General features: G+C 37.9%; 1 protein-coding gene across 2 annotated transcripts; it reads right to left on the reverse strand.

The window, feature by feature from the left end:
* Positions 1–5,019: 5,019 nt before the first annotated feature.
* Positions 5,020–23,001, reverse strand: ptpn11a (protein tyrosine phosphatase non-receptor type 11a). 2 transcript variants are annotated; one of them, XM_014975167.2, is made up of 16 exons: positions 22,650–23,000; positions 19,977–20,099; positions 15,762–15,956; positions 14,165–14,357; positions 13,926–14,045; positions 13,741–13,854; positions 12,825–12,921; positions 12,662–12,741; positions 11,830–11,988; positions 11,566–11,697; positions 11,273–11,427; positions 10,714–10,781; positions 9,435–9,586; positions 9,230–9,348; positions 9,037–9,142; positions 5,020–8,075 (listed from the first exon to the last, which is right to left on the reverse strand). In XM_014975167.2, the coding sequence occupies exons 1-15, from the start codon at positions 22,661–22,663 to the stop codon at positions 9,073–9,075; spliced, it is 1,791 nt and encodes a 596-aa protein (XP_014830653.1). In that variant the 5' UTR covers positions 22,664–23,000; the 3' UTR covers positions 5,020–8,075; positions 9,037–9,072. The 2 variants fall into 2 exon arrangements, 1 of the variants encoding a protein (XP_014830653.1); XR_015764817.1 differs by having other exon boundaries at positions 9,230–9,586; positions 22,650–23,001.
* Between the last annotated feature and the right edge of the window lie 922 nt (positions 23,002–23,923).

Consider the following 23,923-nt stretch of genomic DNA (forward strand, 5'->3'; position numbering starts at 1 on the left):
GAGGTTTTTCTCTTATGAAAGGGGCAGAATTTTGAATTTACCAGGCATACATTGCCATTTTATAGCACAATCAACTATGGTCCTATAGGATTGGAACAAGTAATTATGTAACCTTCAATTGTTATTTTTTTTAAAAAGGATATATATATATATATATATATATATATATATATATATATATATATATATATATATATATATATATATTTGTCTTCAATGACATTTTCCTTCCTGATTTAACACCTTGAAATTCGGTCTGTCTCTTTAAGAAACTCCTGCTCTTTCTGAAACTTCACCTTCAGGAAGTCATCACAACATGACCCCTCTATTAACCCTTTAACGTTTTCACTGAGCAATAGTTGACATGATATCAGCAGATGCTCAGTTCCACCAGGTGTTTGCTAATTGCTGCTGGCTAGTCTGAAGGAGCTGAGCGGAGCTGGAGGGAGTCACAGGGCCAACGTTTAGAGCTTTATTTTCCTATGTAAACATATGTAACAACCAAACTATTCTGCTGCTTTAGAACAGTGTCCATTAGATAAATCTATAAAAAATATATTCATAATGCAATTTGGTTGCAAGGTTTTGCTTATTTGTTCTGATGGACATGTTATTTTGGATTTAAAATGCAAAAAAAAAAGATTTCTTTTCAAAACAAACACTCCTATTTGAATTATTATTATTATTATTATTATTTCTAGTTCTATCTCCCATCTAGCTGAAATGTATTCCTGTGCTGGAGAAACTCGTAGTGAATCTCCACATGAGCCCACTATACTAAATAGATCTATTTTAGGAGCTTTATTTTCCTCAAGCAAAACAGCTGCACTTGTTATGTACAACACAACACAAATCCAAAGCCTCGCTGCAGTGTGCAATTAGAGCCCATGATGATTATGTAATTCCGTTATTCAGCTAAGAGATAACCGTAAGGCCTTTCCGAGGAGCGATCGCCGCAACAATAAGGACAAACACTGTTACAGTAACATGACATGTCACGCGTGTCTTTGTGCTGCAGTACTGACAGCAGATCATCATAAGCGGGGCCGATTCTCAGTTTTACTAAACTCTGGTTCGGATTTCTGTCTGCAGGTTGAGCTGAAGAAGTTGAAGCAGCTTCTCGGACTGAGACGGGAGCTGGCTCACTGTTGCCCTCTCGTGGCATTTTAACTGCACTGCGTCATAAAATGCCAGGACACTTCAACTTGTCCACGTGGGAACCACATTTTATATCCCTTAAATTTCAACTAAATCCTTATCCAAAGATAAGTGAAGCCGAAAAACACAATAAGATTGGTTGTTTGTTTTTTTTTAAATTATGGAATAAAATAAAATAGAATATACTGTAAACATAAAACACTAGAGTGCTGTTTATTGTGAGTGAAAATATTACTTTTCTTATATTTCTTTCACTATTTCACATGTTGTGAAATTACAAACGCAAACTTCAACATATTTTATTTGGGAAACATTTCATTAGACAACACAAAACTAGCACATAACTCAAGTGGAAAGAAAACAAAATGTTTCCCTCTTATTTTACTAAAGAAAATGGCTAATTTGCATTCTGCCCCTTTACTCTGTCACTCCTGAATACAATCTAGTGGGATTTATTGCTTTCATAGGTCAGCTGCATCCTGAACAGAGTCCCCCTTGTGTAACTTTTACAAAGAATGGACAAAATCTTTTGTCTCTGAAGGTGAGAGAGACATACATCAAAAGACTTGGATTGTGTGAACAAAATATTTAGTTTGCTTACTAAATATAATTTGGAGTTACATAATTAGCTTCAAGCTTAATATTTAGTCAGCAAGCTAAATATTTCTCTTCAAACTCAATGTTTAGTTTCAGGCTAAAGAATTATCTGGTTAAGTACTTACTTTCAAAACTGGATATTTAGTTAGCAAACTAAATATTTAGCTTCAAAACTGAATATCTATTCGGCAAGCCAAATATTTCTTCTCACTATATATTTAGCTTCAAATTGAATATTTAATTAGCAAGCTAAATGTTTAGCCTAAATTTAATATTTAGTTAGCTAACTAAATATTTACCTTACTAATGAAATACTTAGTTTGACGTTTCTGGCTATATTTAAAGAGAGATGAGGCACAAACAACCTTTAAAAAAAAATTTAAAAATCACATCTGCTTCATTCTGAGAGATCCATGTGAAATCTGGGACGGCGTGTGGATGATGCCGGTGCCCTTCAGAGGAACTCTGGAAAGCTGCGGCGGAGCCGGGCGACAGAAAGCGGAGGGGGAGATTTAATGACGAACGACAGATAAATGCCAAACTCATGACCACACATGCTGATAGCTCTGGGTCAGTGACGTGTTGTGCGCGTGTTTTGTGACAGCCGGCATGAATTCGACGTGTTTTTGTTCAGCAAAGTCGTTGGTAACCCAGGGTAAGACGCCCCTCACAGAGGCTGGACAGAGGCCGTTTGTTCCACTCCACTGCCTTTTTGTGTGTATTTATAAGGAGTAGTTGGTACTGAACACCCTGTATACAGTAATGGTTTGTTGGATGCAGTTTTTTTTTTCCAATACCATGTTTTAAATTTGCAATGATAAGAGTGTAAGGGTTAGAGCTCACTATGGATTACAGATCATCCTCAGCAACAGGCTGGGTTTTCCAACAGTGAATTACATTGTTTTCAAGGCCCAATATGTTTTTATTTTTCACCTATCTGAATAAACTTAAAAAAAAAAATCCCTTATAAAGGTTTCAGATTTGTTCGTTAAATCAGACAAAAAATAAAAAAATAAATAAAAAAAAAAAGCCATGTTCCTAAAGCCAACTTCAGCATTATTTAGGTGAAGACTTTCTTTGGCAGCTGACCCTCCATTTCTGTTCCAATTCACAGCATGTGAACAATGAGACTTTGTAAAAATGAAATCAATAGCCGTTTCAGTGCTTTATTCTACATCTAAACTATCTACAACAATGCTCAGCTTAAGAATCACAGTTCCAGTTAAAACTTTGATTCATAAAAGCTGTAAAATTGTCCTTGTTTTTTTTAAATCAGGAATGAGTGTTGTAGTGCTGGATTTTAAGTTAAAAGATGCTCTAATGCTTTTTTATTTAAGTGATGCATTTCAGTCAGTCAGAGTCAAAGGTCATCGTCTTAATGGGCGTTGTGAATCAACACCCAAACGCTTCCTCCAACACTTTGAAACAAAAAAAAAGATTATAGCTGTGAAACCGAGACGCATCGGTGCCGTCGCAGGGCGAGTTCACATTCACAAGCTGAATAACAGCAGTGTTGATTCTTCAACAGGCCAAACAGCCAAGCAGAGGACTTTTACAGGCATAAAATGATGAGTACTCATATTCTTTAGCTATAGTTGCTGCAATTGTAAGCTAGCATCTCAACAGACTATCACAATTAATGAGAGCCAAATGTTGTAAGTTGGTATTTATTTTAAAGCTTATGTACAAGAAGGGAAGACTACGGTTAGTTGGGTGCTAGCATGACGCCAGATGGAACTAAAAATGTCACAGACGACTTTGCTAATGCTAACAACGACCAAGCTAGCTTACTGTGTAAATTAACATTTAATACAGTTATACAATTATTGTTGTTGTTGTATATTTTTGTCAACAAGTTTCTGCTGACCGAAGATGATATTAAAGTTTTGGAGTAGACAGATTAGGGTGATGCCAAGGAGGCAAACTCAGATTTGCAGCTCATTACCAAAGATAAATTATCGAAATACCAGTAGAAAGATGGGGAAGAACAAGCTGTTCAGCAATGAATTTTATTACTATTTTATATATATATATATATATATATATATATATATATATATATATATATATATATATATATATATATATATATATATATATATATATATATATATATATATATATATAAACATTGTTTATGGTATAAATCATTTTCCCTCATGCCATTTTTAATAAAATGTAAGTTAAAAATACATTTCAGATTGCTTTATGATATTTGAAGCAACGTCTTTTCTTTCAGAACAAAAAAACTTAGTTGTTTAATAGAAATAATTTAAACCTACATTTGACAGAGGTATGAATAACTGTTCCTAGCTGAATGTGTTTCAATGATTAAAAAAAAAAAAAAATCTGGAAGGATTGGCAATACCCGATGACGCACACAGATAACTAATTTTCTGAGTTCAAAAAAGGCTCATCTTCAAGATTGTGACAGAATGTCACCATAACAACTTCAATGTCACATTTTTCAAACAGTAATTGTTTTTTTAACTCTCCTGCAGTCTTAGCGCAAGACTCAGGAGACGCACATCAAATGTCACAGTCGAACAGCAGTGAAGTAGGGCAGGATGTCCCGTTAGACCGTCAGTTCCCAAAACTACACACATACATACACAAAAACCTAGTAAAAGCTTTTGGGGTCCACATGACCCCATCTAATAAGACCGCAGGAGGGTTAAAGTTCACACATATAACGTAAGTAAACTTTCTGCTACACCAATTTTGGGCGTTTTTGTAAGCCATAATTCAAATTACAAAAAATAAATGCTTGGGATATTTAATTCTGTAGGTAATGACTTTTTGTGAATTTCACTTTCTAAAATGAGTGACAAATAATACAGTTTTTTTATATTTACATGTACATATAGCAGTGATGTAAACGTAAAGAATATATTAACCTTTAGGACACTAAAGATTTTAACATGCCTACTATATATATATATATATATATATATATATATATATATATATATATACACACACACACATCTGTTGCAGCATGGCATAGCAACATGTTAGATGCTTAGAAAGTCCAAACCACAGTGGCCACAGTACGCCATTAAAATCCAAGGTTGTCACTAAAGTTACATTTTCAACATTCTAACAGCTACGCAGCCACCTTTTTCTCCCCTCCAACTGATGTTAAAGTTCATATTTGAAACACCTCACTCTTGTTTCTGAAACAGCATCCGAGCTAACAAATTTCCAAAATGAAAGTTTACAAAAGCAAATCTGAGCCGCAAGTAACACACAAGACGCAAGACGTTGCATTAACAAGGCATGAGCTAGCCATTTATTGTTTAGAGGAAGTTAACATGGTTAACTGTATTCAAAGTCATACAATACACCTCTTAAGCTCTGTGAGAGGCTCCTCCCCATGTCTCAGGGACAAGAGCTGCGAGGAATATACATACAGTATATTTTATTGGCAAGTAGATATGTTTTAGCAAGTACATTCTCTTCTACTTGGTGTTCATGTACAATATACATGTCAAAAAAATATAGTTTGTTTGGTTCGGGATCCTGCTTTTGTTTTTGTTTTTTTTCTTCCTTTTTTTGTTCAGGATGTTCATGATGAAGGAATTCACATTTAGTTGTTACTCGTTCTTAAGATGGCGCCGGAGCTAGAAGAGCAGCCATTTTATTATACACATATACGTTATGCATAGAAGGCACCTCTATGCATTAAAATTGCTTTCATGATTCATAGAGAAGAGCAATCATCTGGGAAGAAAAAGGGGGGGAAAAAAAAGAGAAAAAAGCATCTGAGAACACGAGCACACCACGGAAAAACAAATAAAAAAAAAACTAAAGAAAGAAAGCAAGTGCTCTAGAAGAGACCAGACGAGAACAAAGTCATCCTCTCAACGAGAAAACTGCATACAGTACACCACACCACAGAGCGTCTCTACCAGAGGATGGACTTCGATCAGAATAATCAAAGAACACTTTGAAGCAGGAGAGATCCGCGCTGGGAGAACTTCATGATTCCTACAGTAAAAGAGAAGCTGGTCGGCCCTGATTCAGTGGTTGTGAAAAAAGTGTCTCCAAAGGCAAAGAGCACAGCGACTTCCTCTTCGTTCCCCACGCCCCTAAACAGCCAAAAGCAAGTGGAGCAACGCTTAAGTTACATGTCTGAGTGAGAGTTAGGACTGCTCTGCGCAAGTGCAGCTGATTGTGGAGTTTGACATTTAGAAAAAGTAAAATAAAATTTAAAAAAATCCCTCCAATTTTATGATTCTTAAAAGAAAATGTATGTTTAAAATAAAAATAAAAAAAAGAAAAAGAGATACTGATTAGTCTCGTCAACCTAACGTATGAAACTAGCCCGAAAATAAGTCCAGCACTTAACTTCCTCTTGAAACTGCTTCTTGTTTTAGCCCCGTTCGAACCCGCAGCCCCTAGATACATATCTCATTCAGTCGGTTTGTAGCCGTCAGCTACATTTTAGTACAGCTACCTGATAAAATATATATTAATTGATAAGATACGATTTGAAATCGTTGGTGCAGAAGTATTACAAAGCTTACATGTCTTTTAGATGCATTTTAGTTCAATACCACCCCAAATGTGCCTACAGTGATGTTAGGGTTGCTGCTGAGGAGCCATTTCCTGTTTAAAAATTAAGATGGCGCCACGGTTTCCACCCAGGCTAGAGGACCTAAGAGAGAATGCTGGGATATCATAAACCGCTGACCCTCTTAGGAAGTTCTATCAGCATTTCTGCCTGTTTCTGGATACATGTACTAACAAGCTGAGCAGTGGGCTCAGGACACTGCCCTGTGGAACACCGGAATTAACGAGAAGCAACATTTTTCTTCTTTATGTGTCAATATATGTTGGTTAGAAAATCCACAAAATTCTATAAAACACGACTAAATTCTGGATTCAGCAGTTTGAGTAAATTTTGACAACAATGTAAAAGAAAAAAAATGCAATTGTCTAAATGAACGCAAGCCTTGATAAAGTAAATCAGTTCTTTTCACAAAATGTCAAACATTTTCTTTAAACACCAGTTGAAATGACTTTCCTAAAAAGCTGTATAGATGTGTGTGTATGTATGTGTGTGTGTGTGTGTGTGTGTGTGCACGCATAAACCAAGTCAATGACCAATGTTACGCTCTAGAAGCTGAGAGATGTGCGATTGTTTCGTTAAACGGTGACTCTCAAACTTAAGTACATGTGGTGTTCGTAAAAAGGCAATGGTACACAACAGGCATTTGTCTTCAATAGTGGAAAAATAAAAATAAAGAAATGCACTTAAAAAAAAAAAAAAGAGGAATTAAAAAATAAGAAAAAAAAAACACTGTGGCAGCCATGGACCTGTGACGATGCCAGCAGGTGAAACAGACAACAGATTCCCCTGAAATCTCAGTATGTCAACATACTGTGTGTGGCAGAAATACAGGCCGCCGTGGTGACTCCTCCCCTAAAACATAGAATGAGACCATTTATAAAAAGCTAATTCAAGACTGAAACTGCTCTGCTGCTCAACAAAAAGCGCAGCATTAAGGATATCCGGCTTCAGCTAAGGAATGGTTAATAAACAGACTGAATTCCACTGAAAGAATATTAAGTCTATGTAAACTAGAAGACAGAAAAAAAAGATCATTTACACTCTAAACAAGTTCAGTTTGAGTGCATTTCAGGTGGTTCAACACCTGAAAAAAAAACAAAAAAAAAAACAACCTAAACCCTCATTTTAGAAGTCACTGGGTTATAAATCTAAATTAATATTCAATCATTTCATTAATTACAAACATTAATGGATGGTAATTTTGCCCTACAATGCAGAAACCATCGTCTTTTCTCCTGTGTCGAAGGCTAACCGGTTCACATAATGGAGCTAAAATAAAAACAACCAATGAAAATAAGAAATCACTTGTGGGTTTGGCACAGGCCTTTTCCAAGAAACTCCTCACATCTTTTTCTAAATACTCTACCTTAACTTTGGTTAATAAAGAAAAAAAAACATAAAATATACAGAAGATGAGCGAAGGTTAACTGTGTATCCCCCCTGTTGACACCCAAGGACTGAACTGGAGCTGGGCTTTAAGCAGGTGACGCGTTTGGCTTCTCAAAGGCTCCTCTGATGATCACAGTGGTTTAGAGTTCAACTTGAGGGAAAATGGTCGAGTAGAAAGCGCGACAAGATTATGAGCCCGCCATCTGGTTCTCCCTCAGGTTTTAGTTTGGTTGTTGTATGTCCAATAGCCCCCCACCCATCCCTCCACCCACCCAACCCCACCTCCTATTGTTCCACATGGTCAAGTCTCAGGCGTCAAGGTGTAGCTGGCGAAAAACTGTCAGATATCAGGATCCTGGAAGGAGAAACATAATTGGGGGAGATAGGGAGTGAGGGGGGAGTTTTCTTAAAAACTGGTTTGAATACAAGATAGAATATTATAATAAGATCACTTCTTGGAGATGTCATCTGTTGATCTAGCTTCTTCAGATATGTCTGCTGTTTCTTAGTTGGACCCACTGGATTTTGTTGAATTTGCAGGATGGATTTTCTTTTCTTTTCTTTGAACTTTAATGAATAGCTTCATTTTTGCATTAACCAACTAAATGTTTTAACTTTTGTTGAGAACTCAATTTGCAAAAACTAAAGCAGGGAATTTAACCCGTTCATTTCAATGAATTAATTACAGAAATTTTAAACGCATGTACAGTCGCATGGTTCGGATTATTTTTTTTTTTTTAAATGCAAAAACTTTCGGCAGGAACCTTCGTATTCGCACATTTCTGGTACGCCCGCAAATCTGATGCACAAGAGTCGATTTAGGACATTGAAACAGATACGTAGATTCAACTCAAGCTTTTACTTGACACGAAAAAAGCATCAAATATAAATATGCGTGTAATATATACAGTCCTGTCAAGACAAAATGTTAAACTTGTGATTATCGTATTAAAGCCAACCTTTTAAAATGAATTTAGGACGTCTTAAGGCTTTAATTGTAGATACACTTTGGATTTAGATGTAGATAAACTTTAGGAATATGTGGACACCCTGAATTAATAAATATAATTTTTGAAGTGAACTGACCTCTCTTGAATTAAGAGCTTGCATATAATTTAATTGTCATTATGTTGTAGAAATTAGTTTTCACTTTGACACTGAAGAGATATTTTTGTCTTTTTTTTTGCAAAAAAAAAAAAAAAAAAGCTAACGTCTGTTGATTATGATTGATTTATGAAGGCAATAAAAACGGCATAAGATCCAAGGGGTTGAATAGAACTGCATAATGCAGGGATTTGATATATGCAGTAAGTTACCTGGTACTGATAGAGTCCTGGAATTAAAGGCGAGTCTCATCTGAAGGTCTTCTGCTGTTGCATCAGCCCCACGTTCTCATAAACTCTGGAGCTGTCGTCCCTCATCCTAACCACACCAACACCGTTCAGTCAGAAACAACATCAGCGTTAGAAATATCGGAAATTCGCTCCGCCTTCTCCCACGATTACTCACTCTGTGCAGACGGGAGTCGGACTGGGCGAGCAGAGCGGTAAGGGGCTCTGCTCTCCGCCGGACAGGTCAGACAACGAGTACTTGATGTTGGTGTACTCGCGTCCTTTGATCTTGCTTTTCTGTGGACGGGGAAGAGAGCACACAGATCGTTACAGCAAACAGCCGTGCGGTTGGAGGCGAAGCCGTGATGCGACCTGCTCCACACCAGCTCCTCCTCGATGCGCCTCTGCAGTGTTTCTATGTAGTGCTGCACGGCCATGTAGATGAACCGGTACTGCGCCTCCGTCTGCACCATCCCCGAGCGCTGGGAGCGAACCATCTGGATGGTCTTCGGCACGTCGATGTCACAGTCCACCCCTGCCGTGGGACGGAGACACTTTCAGACGACGGCGTCTCGTATAAATCAGGTTTACAGGTTTTGGATCTTTCTATGATGAAATGAACCAGACAACTTCTTTTTTTTTTTTTTTTTTTTTTTTAATACAAGCCTCTTGAAATATGTTTTCCCAACTATACTTTGTTTTTGGGTTCTTTTACTGTATTTATTAATGTATGAATGTTTGTATTTTTTTTTGTTTGTTTTATGGATGGAAATTGTCAATTTGCTAAATCTGATATATTTACAAAAACACTGTAAGTTCATTTTATTAATTACCAATACATGAAGTTTGTTCCTCCCAGTCTGCTTCATGAGGCCTGCTCTAAGCGGCTCTGCCTAGACTTTACCTCGCGTTGCAGGAACTACACTTCACACTTTGAGCTACAGATTACAGTGTTTATTGGGCCATTAAGCGTATGCTGCGTTTGTGAGTTTAAAAGCACAGTCCTTACCCTTTAATTTCAAAGTAAACCACAGAAAATTCTGTGGGCTGAAAAGACGTGCCGCTTCGCCTGCACCCTGCTGCAAAACACTAGAGGGGGGATCTACCTCAAAATGTTGGGTTAGAGCTAAAAAAAAAAAAAAGTGGCAACGAGCTCCACTGGATTCAGCCTTAGTTTGTCGCAAGACTCAGTGGGGGGAGGGTTCAACATTTTGTTCACTACTGTGTTTATTTGATTTAAAGCAGCATTCAGCTTCTATATGCTCCACAAATCTGGAACAAACGTTCACAAAACTGCAAGACACTGAGATCCTTTAAACTAAGGCTATTTGTTTAGAGATGCCTTTGATTAGTAATAAATAGAAAATTGATCAACATATTTTGTGTATTGGCTTAATGATTTTGATGATGACATTTGACAAAATGTCATGTTTACTGCTTGTTTCACAGTTGGTGACTTTACCATGTTTTCATAATGTAAAGCACTTTGAACTGGCTTGTTGCTGAAATGTCCTATACAAATAAACTTGACTTAAAATACTAGAACATGTCATTTTTCTCCTTTTGTCAGAATTAACTGCTTTATAAACATTACACAAAATAATATAATTAAATGGTAACACTTTTTAATCATTTTTGTATCCTTATAAAAGAAGTTCTCACCTTTTTCTCTGATCACATCGATCAGGATGTCGATCACTATAAACGTCCCTGTCCGTCCGATCCCTGCACTAATGGATGGGTGGGAAAACCAAAGTCTGAGTTAAAGTTGCTTCTGTATGAAAGCTGCAGTATGTAAGTTTTACAAAACTATGCGACAATGATGCAGATAATCTGTGAAAAGACCAATCTCATCCACCTCCTCTATAATGCTGTCTGAAGAAATGCAACGCAAAAACAACCAATCAGAGCCAGGAGGCGGGTCTTAGCGCTGTAAATCATTCTCATCTACTTGTTGCTCAATATGTTAATGGCCAGAAACAACTCACTGATAAATAAAAAACGTTTATCCACCATCATTGGTGGCTATGCTAACTAGCCCAGCATTCATAGCAGGCTATGCTAGTGCTAAGACCTGCCTCCTGGCTCTGATTGGTTATTTCTAAGAGCACTGGGAGAAGGTTGACAGTTTCAAGAAATATGTAAAAATACTTTTATAAATGTTACATACTGCAGCTTTAAGTGAGATTTTTTTTTTTTTTTAGTGTAGATCTGTGAGTACCTGCAGTGTACTGTTATGGGCCCAGCATCCAAAATGCTCTCCTGTTTCAGGTTGACTTCCTCCAAGAAGTCCAGCACGCCGCCCGGGTCAGCGGGGACGCCGTGGTCCGGCCAGGTTCTGAAGTGGTACTGCCACACTGTGCGTTCTGTGTTACCCTGAAGCCAGTTTGGGATTGCAAGTATAACGTTTTCCAATCAGAAATGTGATGCATCCATTGTCTGAAACTTTTAAATTCCCAAATCCTCATGGTGCTGCTCCGACAAACCTTCTTGACGGGTAGATGGGCAACTCACCTGACCAACTTCGGACAGCTTCAGTTCTCTGAGGATGAAGTCGTGAGCTTTCGTCTCCTTGACATTGCGGACACGCATTGCGCCATACTCCTTCAGAGCCGACATCTCGGGCCAGTACTTTACACACTTGCTCTGTGGAGATAATTCCATCATTTTAAAGTCTGATTCTAATCTGTCCAGTTGGATTTAAAGGGCCGCTGCTAAAAGACAGATGAAAAACAACCGGCTAACACAACAAACAAATCTAACTCCAGGAATCCTTACCTTCCCTCGTTCCACCTCTTTGGTGGTCATCACGATGACCCGAGAGTTCTCCTGAAACACCATCCTCCAGAAGTCACTGATGGTGTTCTGCAAACAACCCTGAGTGGCAATGTAGCTCTTCTTCGGCTTGGCATTGTTGCACTTGGAGTCTGCCTCAGGCTGCAAAGCACACATTCAGGCCAAGAAACACAAATCAACTGGCAAGGAAAGAAACTGATTCTCTGGAATAAAAATGTTTTTGATGTAATATTCTAAGCATTAAGCGGCAGCATTATGCATTTCCCATGCACATAGTTCCATTTTATAGCACCATCAAGTAACTATGTTAACATCAGCTGTTATTTGTAATGAAACGTCTTGAAATTGGGCCTCTGTCTCTTTAAAAACTCCTGCTCTTTCTGAAACTCCGCCTTCAGGAAGTGATCACAACATGGTCTGCTCTGTGAGGCGGAAGCTCTGAGGAGGCGATGCGCCTTCGGTTCTCCCAAGAGTTTTTTGAATGGTTGCCAGGGGAGACTAAAGGATTTCTCAAACATTCATGAAAGAAGCAAGGCAACACCTCATGTATGTTTTTGATGTGGGGGGGGGACATTATAACATGATGTAAAGCTCAAAAAAGTCAATTTTACATAATACTGTCCCTTTAAACTTCATGGGTGTTTTTTTTTTTTAGCTGAACTGAGAAAGTCATTATAATTCACAGCAATAAAGGCTTGTCTATGTGAGTTACTAAGCTTTCCAACAATATACTAAATAACTTCTGGTGTTACAAACAAATTATATCTGTATTTGTTTGGGCCCTGAAGGAGGTGATGGGGACAGGAAAGTCTACCATGATGATGTTGGCGTTGATGTAGTCGGAGCCGGCCTCGCTCGGGTCGCCATCGTTCAGCACGACGCGCGAGTGGTCGACTGTCAAACAGAAAAAACAAGACACTTAGTACAAAAGCCGACTCAAGTTGTTTTATATCTAAAGAGCCGTGTGCAATACTCACAAGGCAAAATGTTCTTGTATCTGTTCTTGTTTTTGTTTTCTGGTCGCTGACCCTCTTTGCGGCTGTAGAGCAGCTTGCACTCCTGTTGCTGCAGAGTCTGAACGAGAGAAAAGAAGAGACAAAATGGTGTCACTGTGGGGTTTTTTGTTTGTTTTTTTAACAGGCCCTGAGATGAACTGATGAGGGTTTGGAGGCCTTTCAAAACTACTTGCAGTGCTTGTTTGTTTTTATTTATTTATTTGTCCATCAATTACTGTTGACTAAAACAACATTTCATATCATTTGGTTTGGGTCTAGAAAAAGAAAGATGAATTCTGCAGAAAAAAAGGCACAAATTTCCCCAAACCTAGCATGGATTTGAGTAAGTATCTGTTGTGGATGGTGAACACTGAAGTGTGCACCAACATCAGATTTTTATGAAAATCTTACACTACTTTCGTATTGCTCCAGCCGTGTGGGTAGAAGACTTTATGTTAGTCTTTTTGCATAAAAAAGATGTTTAAGGTTCACAGAAAATTTGAATGAGTTTTAAAAAAATACAATTAAAATTACTTTTTTCACTTCTGTTAAATAAACACCAGGATTATTGATTAGATCATTGCGATAAATAATAATATGATGGTTTTGAGACCATTTCCAGGTATTATATCGATAAAATATTAAATCATCAGAATGGAAATTGAATTGAGCTCATTTTGATTTATCATGCCGACTGCGACAGGTTTAGTGCCAACAAAATACTAAAACTTTTGTACTTTATTATCAAATATTTGCTAGGAAGATTTGGTTATTGTCTGTTGCATTGGAAAATAACTCCCCATGACTCTCATTATGCACATCTATAAACATACGTTTAATATCAGAGTAGAAAAAGATGAAATGTATTTGTTCTGTAAACAGTAAGATTTTTTTTTACCTCAAATTCTTCCCAGAAGCCTTGCTTGACCTTGTCCGTGGCCTCTGCCAGCTTGCTCAGCTCCCGAACTCGACTTTCGATCTCGGCTGCGTTAATGCGGGTAGTGTTCAGCGGCTGCAGAGGGAAGGACAGGTTAGCTTTCTACTGAGCAGAAATTGTCCTACTGAACTGAAAACAGAGCAGACCTGCTTCAGCTGGAGGACGGTGCCAAGAGTTTCCACCATGGGGTTTTTCTTGTAGTGCTCTACAAGGTCTGTGAGGGAGTCGAACTTCTCTCCTCCCCCCACGTCGTACTTCAGGTCACCCTGAGAAAGAACGCACGTGTTAAGTTTGTGCTGGTAAATGTGACCTTTTTAGATATACGACTTGAACGTATCGTAACGTCATACCGGAAGCTGGACATAAAAGAATTGACCTCTCTCACCTGGCAGCGGATCATGACGTGAGTGACCTTGGGTTTGCCGTCGTTGGTGTCCGTTTTGTCGTCTCCGGTGCGGACCGACAGAACAAAGTCCCCGGGGTGGCTCTGGCTCTCCCTCACCAGGAAGCTGCCGTTCTTGCCTTTCTCCGTCAGCAGCTTCTCCGCGTCGCGGCCTGACAGATGTCCGTGAAACCATCTGGGTGAAGAAGAGGAAGAAAAAAAAAATAAACCTTGTAATAAATCAAGAGAGTAGCACACAAACTAAAACATGTTGCAATCCAAAAGGATCAAAGTATCGAGGTAAAACCTTTGTTAAAATAACAAAACTACATCACATCCTCAAGTATATATCCTTACACTCAAACCGAGCTTTTAATGCCATTTTATAGCACAATCAAGTAACTAAGTTAAGTTCAGCTGTTATAAAAATGCTATATTTATATAAGAATTAAAATTTCTTTGACAATACACTTTCAAAATAACTGAAAATAAAACTGGACTGAAATATTTCTGTAGATTTCCTTTGAGGTGGCATGCATTAAGTGAAGCCGAATTTAAATATCATAAGCCTGTAATCTGTTGTGTGTCTTCCTTGGATTTCCATGGCATAAGATGACATGTTGCTTTTGTTCCATGATGCTAGCAAAGCCAGGCAGCCATGGGTGTTTTTGACATGTCAAAAACTTCTCCTCCTTCAGCACTGTGGCTCTCACACGCCAAGCCCACCACACCATTACCTCACCTCAAGATCCCAGTTATCTAAACCTGAAAGTGAAACTGATGCCATGACCTACATTCTGATTATTCTGCCAATAAGTAACTCTACCCTTGACAGCTACTGCAGTGAAACTTTATTCACAGGTGGTCATTTCAAGAAAGTAAGCACAGTGGAAAAATAAATAAATAAATAAATAAATGTTCTGTGGAATATATTGAATGCCACAACCTTGATCCCAATACACACATATTGTTTAAACCACAAATACATTGAAATAAATATACAGTAATATCAAAGATGTAATGGGACTTAATTTTCTACAAAACCCACGTCGCTTCCCCTGATTCAGACCAGTGTATTCATTGAGTTTCAATACATCACAGTATGGGTAACAGTTGTAACAGCAGCATTAGGATCATTTTTTGTCTGATGTTACAAGTTGAAAATTTTGACTGGGAAAGTTGGAACTCGCCAAGGAAACCTGACTTTTGTATCCAATATGGCCGCCATGTTTATACCATGTAGATAAAGTTGCTTCTATCTCATTAAACTAGTGGTACGTATAGTTCTGGAAAATATCATGAATCTTTTGTGTTTACATGCATTAAATGAAGAGAAATATGTTATAAACTTGGATTGCTAACAATATAAGTTTAAACCAAACCCAAATACCACTGGTTTCTGACTTTATAAGAAAAATGTAACAGTATTTATCTCCAAACTAAAATCCCATCACTTAATTTAATCTGGAAACTGTAAGAATTTGGACATGATGTAACAAAACACCTTTATGTGTACACCTGAAAAGATATAGTCTCGTGACATTACCGCATCATCATCGGACCTCAATGATCTGGATGTCTGACAGCATCCTTCGCTCACCTCTCTGATGTGGGGTCAGCACAGTTGAGCGGATACTTGAGCTCGATAACGTCTCCGTTTTTCTCCTTCAGTTGCCCATGATGCTCCATGTAATACTGCACCAGCTCAGCTAGCGTGGCAAACTTCTCCCCGCCGTACAGGTCGTAGTAGTCTCCTGTGTTTTGGATCTTAATGTGGGTGACGGCTCCATTTCGCCTAAACAGAGGGACAAAAAAATGTTCAGGAAATGTGAATGCAATCAAATCAAAACAAAGAGCAGAGTTTACAGCCAAACTGTTAGCTCTGAGAGCAAATTTTATTCAAAAAAGACTAAAGTCAACAACTATGTGGTAAAAATGCTTGAAACAAAAAAAATAAAAATACTAATTCTTTAGAAGTAAATTTGCCTCATGTTTTCAGTCTTGTAGATGTACAGTAAACAAGATAAGATAAAAAAAAAACTGGGTTATATTTTTTAAAACAAGAGAAACAAGCTTTGAGTGCGTCTGTGGAGAAAAATTAGGGATGCATCAATAAATTGACCTTAATTTCCTTCACTTTGGGTGTTTTCACAGCTGATAGCGGTTCAGTTGGAGACCAAAACTGTGACGTGTCACAACTTCAGATGCTGTGGTTCTTTTTCACACTGAACTGTAACAAACCAACCAAAACCTTTAAAAAAAATGTAAATGTTCATCTCCTAGCCTATGGGGGTGCTGTACCAAGAACCACTGAAGGAAACTACACAAAAACCTCTGAAGAAGACATTGAGCTCAACTTCCTTCTTCACAAAATGTAAACAAAAATGGAGTGGCGTCAGATTTTAGTGGTTGAAGGATTTGCCTTTTCTCTTTGGTAGAAGAAAATGAGCCAATTCTCCTGCTGGCGTTAGACTTTGTTTTGGTTGAACTCGACTTTATAGGCGACAGAACAAGAGTTCTGCGGATTAAAGAGGGCTGGAGTCGATACAGTTAGCTCCACTTAAAAAAAAAAAAAAACGGAATCGGCAGTTTAGGATTTTTAAATATCAGTAATGGGCCAGAAAACTGCAATTGGTGCACCCCAACTATAAACTAATGTTTTATTATTTAATCCAGGAGCCCCTTATACCAACTGCACATATTGAAAGTGCAGTTAAAGAAGCTGTCAGATGAATGGTGAGCGTTTTGTAACCAACAAAAAAAAAGAAAGAAAAAAAAGCATATCTCTTCTTCCTGATTCAACCCAACAGATTAAATAAACTTAGTCATTGCAGGCGACCACCGCTCTCTGAGAAAATAGAAAAAGAGAACTTGTGGCAGGTCAGAGGCTCACCAACATGTAACTGTCGCCAGCTTACTGGTGGCTGTGGGAGTTAAGAGACGAGACTTGCTGGTCTGAACCAGCAGCGACTGGTTCTCCCCTGTGAGAACGCCCCGTGTCCACGAGGCGAGCGGGACTTGTTTTGTCTCCACAGGAAGTAAATACAGAGAAAGATGAGAGAGCGTACAGCTGAAATACAAGCCTGCGACTAAAATAACATCGTCTCTTGTCAGCTGCACTGACTTAATGATACTTCATCTGAAAAATGAACGTCCTGACAGACCAGAGATAAAACCACGTTTCATATTAGAAAAAAAAAAAAAAAAAAAAAAGAATGGTGCTTTTTTTCCTGGCAATCATTCACTCAGTTTAATATAAATATCCTAGAATGATTCTACTGTCAATTTAGTTCTCTAGGGAGAGGCACACTAACATGCTTTAAATCCACATTTCCAGAAAACACTGAGCTTTCATTCCAAGTCATGTTTGTGTCTGGCTTATAAATGAAAGTCTAATATTTGCTCTCCTTTTAGGCCTGGATTGCTCTTTACGAGCTCCTGGTGGACCATCTGCTGCATGCTGCCCGGCTAGCAGCTAACCGCCTCTCTGTTAGGTTAGTTTAGAGAAGCAGATGCAAAGTGGGGGATCTCTGGTAAAGCTAGTATTGGGTGACATTACTTAAAAATAAAATATCCAATTATTTCATACCAGATTCAATATTACTCTCTTTTTTCTATTTTTTTTTTTACAAATGAAAGAAAATATTTTCTGCCATTTATTAATCATCCCTCCTAGGGCTGTTGTAAACGAATATTTTAGTAATCGAGTAATCTATCGATTATTCTTACGATTAATCGAGTAATCGGATAAAAAAAATTATAAAATGAAATATTGGTAAATCTGGCATAATACCGGTGTTACTATCAGATATCAATATCAGTTCAATTTTTCATATTTGAGCATCCCTAACAGTTGCTTTTTTGTAGTTTAGAAAACTAACCTGTAACAATAATAGCTCACTTTCTAAGTTAACCAGAAGAAAAGTTATAGAAAAATCTGAAATTATATTGAATTTAATAACAAAGAGGCAGGCTCACAAATATGCTTATAAAAAATGTGTACAATCCAGCTTTTAGTTTATGTATTCATCTTCAGTGAGTTTAATAGATTAATTAAACTCACCTTGCCACCTAACCTGTCACGCTTTGGGTTTGAAAATACGGGAAATGCCGCCTGGAGTGGGAGGAGAGGGCGAATGAACGAACATGGGGTGGAGGGGAAGAAATAGACCAGCGGACTGACGAACCGTTAGACCGGGGGACGAACACGGGGGGAAGCAATACGGGATATTTACGACACCTTCACTGGTCACACTCAGAAACTCATCTACCAGTCATGTACGATGCGCTCCGCCACCCGTTTCTTCAGACCGGGATATGAAATTTATTGTGCGGTTCGTCGGTAAAGCTACATTTACACGGTAAGCATCAGCTACTCAGTCGCCCGCCCTGTTCAGTCTATCCGCTCACCTCAGCGCTCTTCCCGCCGTTCGCTTTCAACCAGCAGCCCCGGAGGAGAAATGCTTCCGTACTCCAGGCATCCCCCAGTCATTTTAAGGACGCTTATTGGTTCCCCAAAAACGATAAAAAGTCGGGCATTATCATCAATCAATAAAATCCCCACGGGCCAATCTTGAAGATTGGACTTTATGCCGCTGAGACTTATATTAGCTTTTGTCAACAACTCAGAGGCGGAAGTGAGAGCTCCGCGCAACGCAAATGAAGTCCCGGCCGGAACACGGTGCGCTAACTAATAAAACATAAATTAACGAAGCTTCGAGGCAGGTAAATTTTCCTCGAGGAATTTTAGTAATCGAGGTACTCGAATCATTCGAGGAATCGTTTCAGCCCTAATCCCTCCTGTGAGCTGTACATCAGAGCATTAAGGCCAAACTGCAAGGATTTTTGCTTTTCTACTAGAATATAGTCTGGATATTAGCAAGATAAAGACGCAATATTGCAAGAAAAACGTCTTAAAATTACAAGAAAAAAAATGTTGCTTTAACGAGAAAAAAAAAAGTTTCCATAGAGTTATCAGGAATTTATTTGACCAGCTCAGTTTGTGTGGTTATTTCTTCGAAATAGACTTGGTCGTTTTCCCGATAGTTTCAAAGTACTGCTGCTGATAATTATGTTAATATATTAAAAGACGAAGGATTTATATTTAGTATTTTCTGTAAAACATATACTAAGTATATGTTTTACAGAACATATACTTAGCATTTTGTGAAGTAAAACTTCACAAAATGCTCAACATTCCTCATCTGTTATTTTTTTGTTTTGGAGTTTGTGTAAATTACAACTTTATTCTGGTAATATTATGACTTCATTCTCGTATTTTTTTTTTTTTAAATCCTAGTCTGACCCTAATATTTTATAACAGAATTCACTTAATTTTAAAGACCTAATAAGTAGAAGATTTATTAAAACACACTTGTCAACTGGGAGCGCTGACATCCCTCTGACCTATGGAAACCTAGGAAGCGGATTTGTGAAAGAAAAAAAAAACAGATTGTCCAAAAAAAAATCATTAAAAAAACAACAAACAAAAAAACAACAACAAATCAATTTATTGCCCAGCCCTACGTAAAGCACCTGTCTGCAAAATATTAAGTTTCTAAATTGCATATCCAATACTTTCAAATCCCGAGTTTCTATTTATTGATGCCACCGTTTTCAGAAAATTACATTTTAGGTGACGTAAAGTCGTGTATTCCAAGGCTCCGACAGCGTTTCCTGCAAAGATTGCGATTAAAATGTGTAGTATGTTCCCTTTTCATTCCGGACAAATCCAAGAAGAAGCTTGCCAATTTGCAATTTATTGCTTTGGATATCCCATCTGAATTCCAACTGTGTCCTGAGCCTCGCGGCTTACCGTACTGAGAGGGTGAAGTCTCCTGGATTGCTTTTGCTGGGTCTGGCTAAAAAGCTCCCGTCCACTCCTCGGGTCAGCAGGAGGTTCTCCGCCTCCACGCCTGAGATGTTGGGGTGAAACCACCTAGAACATGGAGGAATGAGGATAAACCATAAGTGGATTCAATTTTAAATGGGGAACTAAGTTTGAAAAATATAAAGCATCACTCCCATAACTACCCATTTAAAAAAAAAAAATAAAAATAAAACACTCATCTTCCAGAACGCAAACGCATGAAATGAACTATCAATATAGTTCTGGCAGTAACTTAGGGTGGAATTTTTTTTCATAATATTGTGTAGCACTATTAAGATAACAATAAAAATCCTAAGAAATTGATTGTTTTGTTTTCTAGTTAACTGCATAGCTGTGACTCCATAGCGCCACAAACACACACGCGCGCACACACACACACACACACACACACAAAAACATTATCATTTAAAAACAGGCTTCTTCAGGACACCACTTACTTAAAAAATAGTGTCAGAAATGATATTCCGCAGTAAAATGTTCTAGATGACAACCAGTTGCTGGCTGCTAATCCTCCTCATTTGCTTTTGCTGCTCTGCATTATCATAGGCCGGCAGAGATGGATGCAAATTAATAAATAAATTACAAACATATTTCAACAGATGTGCAAATAGAACTTAAGCATAGCTTTCTTTAATTGCAAAATATAAACTTCTAGTTTTTCTTACTTTTCAGGGTGAAACTGATTTTATTTATTAGGCTATTATTATTATTATTATTATTATTGGGGCCTGCCATAGCATTACATAAGGAAGGGCAGTGACTGCCTTCCATGTAATTCATGGAAGGCATCTATTGTTCTACACCTAATAGAATGTCTCTTTATTGGGGCCTACCCATAGCAATACATAGGAAGGACAGTGATTGACTTTCAAAGGAAGTCAGTCACTGCCTCTCATGCAATGCATGGAAGGCATTGCATGGCAGTGCCTTCCATGTATTGCAAGGCAGTGCATTAACATTAGCACAAACATTAGCATTTCACTCCGCCCACTAATGCACTCCCTTGCAAAGCAATGAGATGTTGCTTTGCAAGGCAGTGCATTAGCATTTTCCCTAATAAAAGCTTTTACCTATTTTTCTTACTTATTAGCCATGTTTACTATACTGAATGGAATAAGTCAATGACAGACAACATGCTAGTGATGCCCCACATGCTACTGACAGCATTCACACCAACATTAGCACTTTAGATAATTTTAGCTTATGCATTAATTTGAATATACTGAATGGTGCAAGTCCATGTTAGTTAACATTCTTGTGACTCTCCACATTCTATTTTGTAATTGTTAGCTAAACTTAGTATTGACGCTAATTTTTAGCATCAGAACGCTGGGCACACTTTGGCAGGCCCCGTTTAAATTTATTCAGAAATTTTCAAGTTATTATTATTGCTGAACACAACAAGGTTTTCGAAATGTTAGCCAGAGAAACATTTACCAGCATTTTCCGTTAATCCATTCAGACCAAATATAAACGTATGCTGAGCAGAGATGATATTTTGCATGTGATGCTGACTCGGTATTTTTCCCAGAACAGACTCAGTTTCTGTCATGTCTACCAGCGGACCTTCATTGAGCAGAGGTCTGCGACTCCAGTCAAACCCAACAGGGACCAACTTATTCTGTTAAACACATAACCTAGAGGAAGTCATATTTTTAGTCCTCTGCCACAACCTTTCACGCTTATTCAAGTTTCACACATATTAATTATTCTATCACTGAAATGACTCAAAGACATTTCATTCAGCAAATGTCTTTTTGATGCATATTATGTATGCAGATGCAACGGCTACCCTTAAAAACGTGACCACTCATAGACTCATTGGTATTTATTTAGTATCTTGAACTTTTATGAATATGAATTGAAGAAAGAGAAATACAAGCCGTAAACCTTCAAAATAGTTACATGCAAATTAACTTATTTGAAAGAGATTAAAATAAACTTTCGAAGACAGCTACAACTCTTTAAAAATTTCTCACCATCCCTTCCAAAACCTTTTAAATGCTTGCAAAAAAAAAAAAAAACATTAGCAACATTAGCTTGATGCTAATAAAGTAAAATCTTACTTTAATGTGATATGATCGGATTCCTCAGTTTTGAAACTTTATTTCTGACGATTAATTAAACATGTTCAGTGTAAGTACAATACCTAAGAATTTCGGACTTTATTTTATTTGTATGTTTATTTTTAATAAATACCAGAGTTTCAGTGATGTGATACCTGATATAATTATACACTACATACACATTGAATAAAAAGCTCATCTTAATAGCCAATATATGTCCCCCCCCCCCCCCTACACGGATAAATGATGCATAGGGAAACGTGTGAATGTGAAAAGAGTTGCTGAAAACAGAGTAAAAAGTATTGTTTACTGAACATGTTCAGAGTGGGCTTTTCAAGTGACCGTTAGCGCTGCCCCCGGCAACCTAACCAAGCTAACTGTTTCACTCTCTTCGCTTTTCTTCCAGAACCTTCATTACCCCCAACAAACCGAACCCCAAACAGCTGAGCGCTGTTAAACTTAGCTGGCTCAGCTAACATTGTGACCAGACATTGTTTTCCAGACAGCAAAATCCCCCCTACACCCCCCTTACCTCCGAGATGTCATTTTTTTTCCGTTTCTTACTTCCTCGCTGGCACTTAGCGGTAGCGTCAACAAGATGACGAACGTTTGCGACCGTTTCCGCTTCAGCTAGTCAATAAAGTGCTTCATCGGACAACACCCCATCAGACCGGGCACTGAAAACTGGCTAGACATCCACATAAAATGACAGTAGCGTCCGCTGCAAAAAGTCTCTAGGCCTCGGCCCTGAAGACTTCACAGCCAGTCGGCTGTTGGACGTCACCAAACATGCGACGCCACAAAGGCTGCTCGGATTTTGTTACCGTGAGTGTCCGTTTTCTGAGAACCTTGATATAAAGTTAGCTTTTGTACAGTCTCCGCCCGAGCCCCCTAATCGGCAAACGGTGTGACTAAAATGAAAAGCCCCGATAACCCTTACGTTGCGCATGCCCACTAAAGTCCTTTTTTATGTTATTTAGCTGCGAGAGAGACGGCTCATCAGAAAAAAAAGAGTTAACTCCGGAGTGTGTCAGATCCAAGCAAACTATAATTGTCTTTAGGAGTTTTAAAGAAGCAGTTTTCCGCTGAATCTTGGACTCAAGCTTTTGCTTGTTTATATATTTTTGTTTGAGTATATTTCAATAAGGATAGTTGAAACCAGATATTACACTAAATCCGAATAAACCTTTCCCGTTTTTGGCACTTCACCAAGTGTATGATATTATGAGGGTAGAGGATTATGTGAAAATAAAAAAAGATTCTATTCTATTCTTCAGAAGTTTATTTATAGCACGTTTTCAGCAACAAGGCAGTTCAAAATGCTTTACATGATTAGAAGAAAAACAAAAATAAGCACAGCAAAAGAAAAACTACACTATAAAATGTTTCAGTTGATCTTAATCTGAGGTAACACGTGAGTTTTCACTCTTGATTTAAATAAGATTAGTGAAGTATAAAACTGAATTTTGGTTCCTCATGACATTGTAAAAACACAAAAAGACAGTCATAGATTTAAAGGCACTTGAGATTAAATGCTAAAAACAAGCTGAGAAACAGGTAATACATTGCATTTTGATAATAAAGTGACAAGTATGTTGTTTGTGTAGCCACCTGAAATTAAAAGTGCTGTGAAAAATTATCTGACCCCTATTTTTTGGTCCTGCTTAAATATTTCAGACGATCAAGGAAATGTCAATTTCTAAGATAACCTGAGTAAATGCAACATGTGATATCCAATTTGATAATTACTTTAATGAAAAAAGTCCAAATTATCCTGCTCATATGTGATAAAATAATTGTCTTGTA

This window comes from Poecilia mexicana, unplaced genomic scaffold, assembly GCF_051168715.1.
Source record: "Poecilia mexicana isolate PSO_F unplaced genomic scaffold, ASM5116871v1 scaffold_12, whole genome shotgun sequence".
NCBI classification, from domain to species: domain Eukaryota; kingdom Metazoa; phylum Chordata; class Actinopteri; order Cyprinodontiformes; family Poeciliidae; genus Poecilia; species Poecilia mexicana.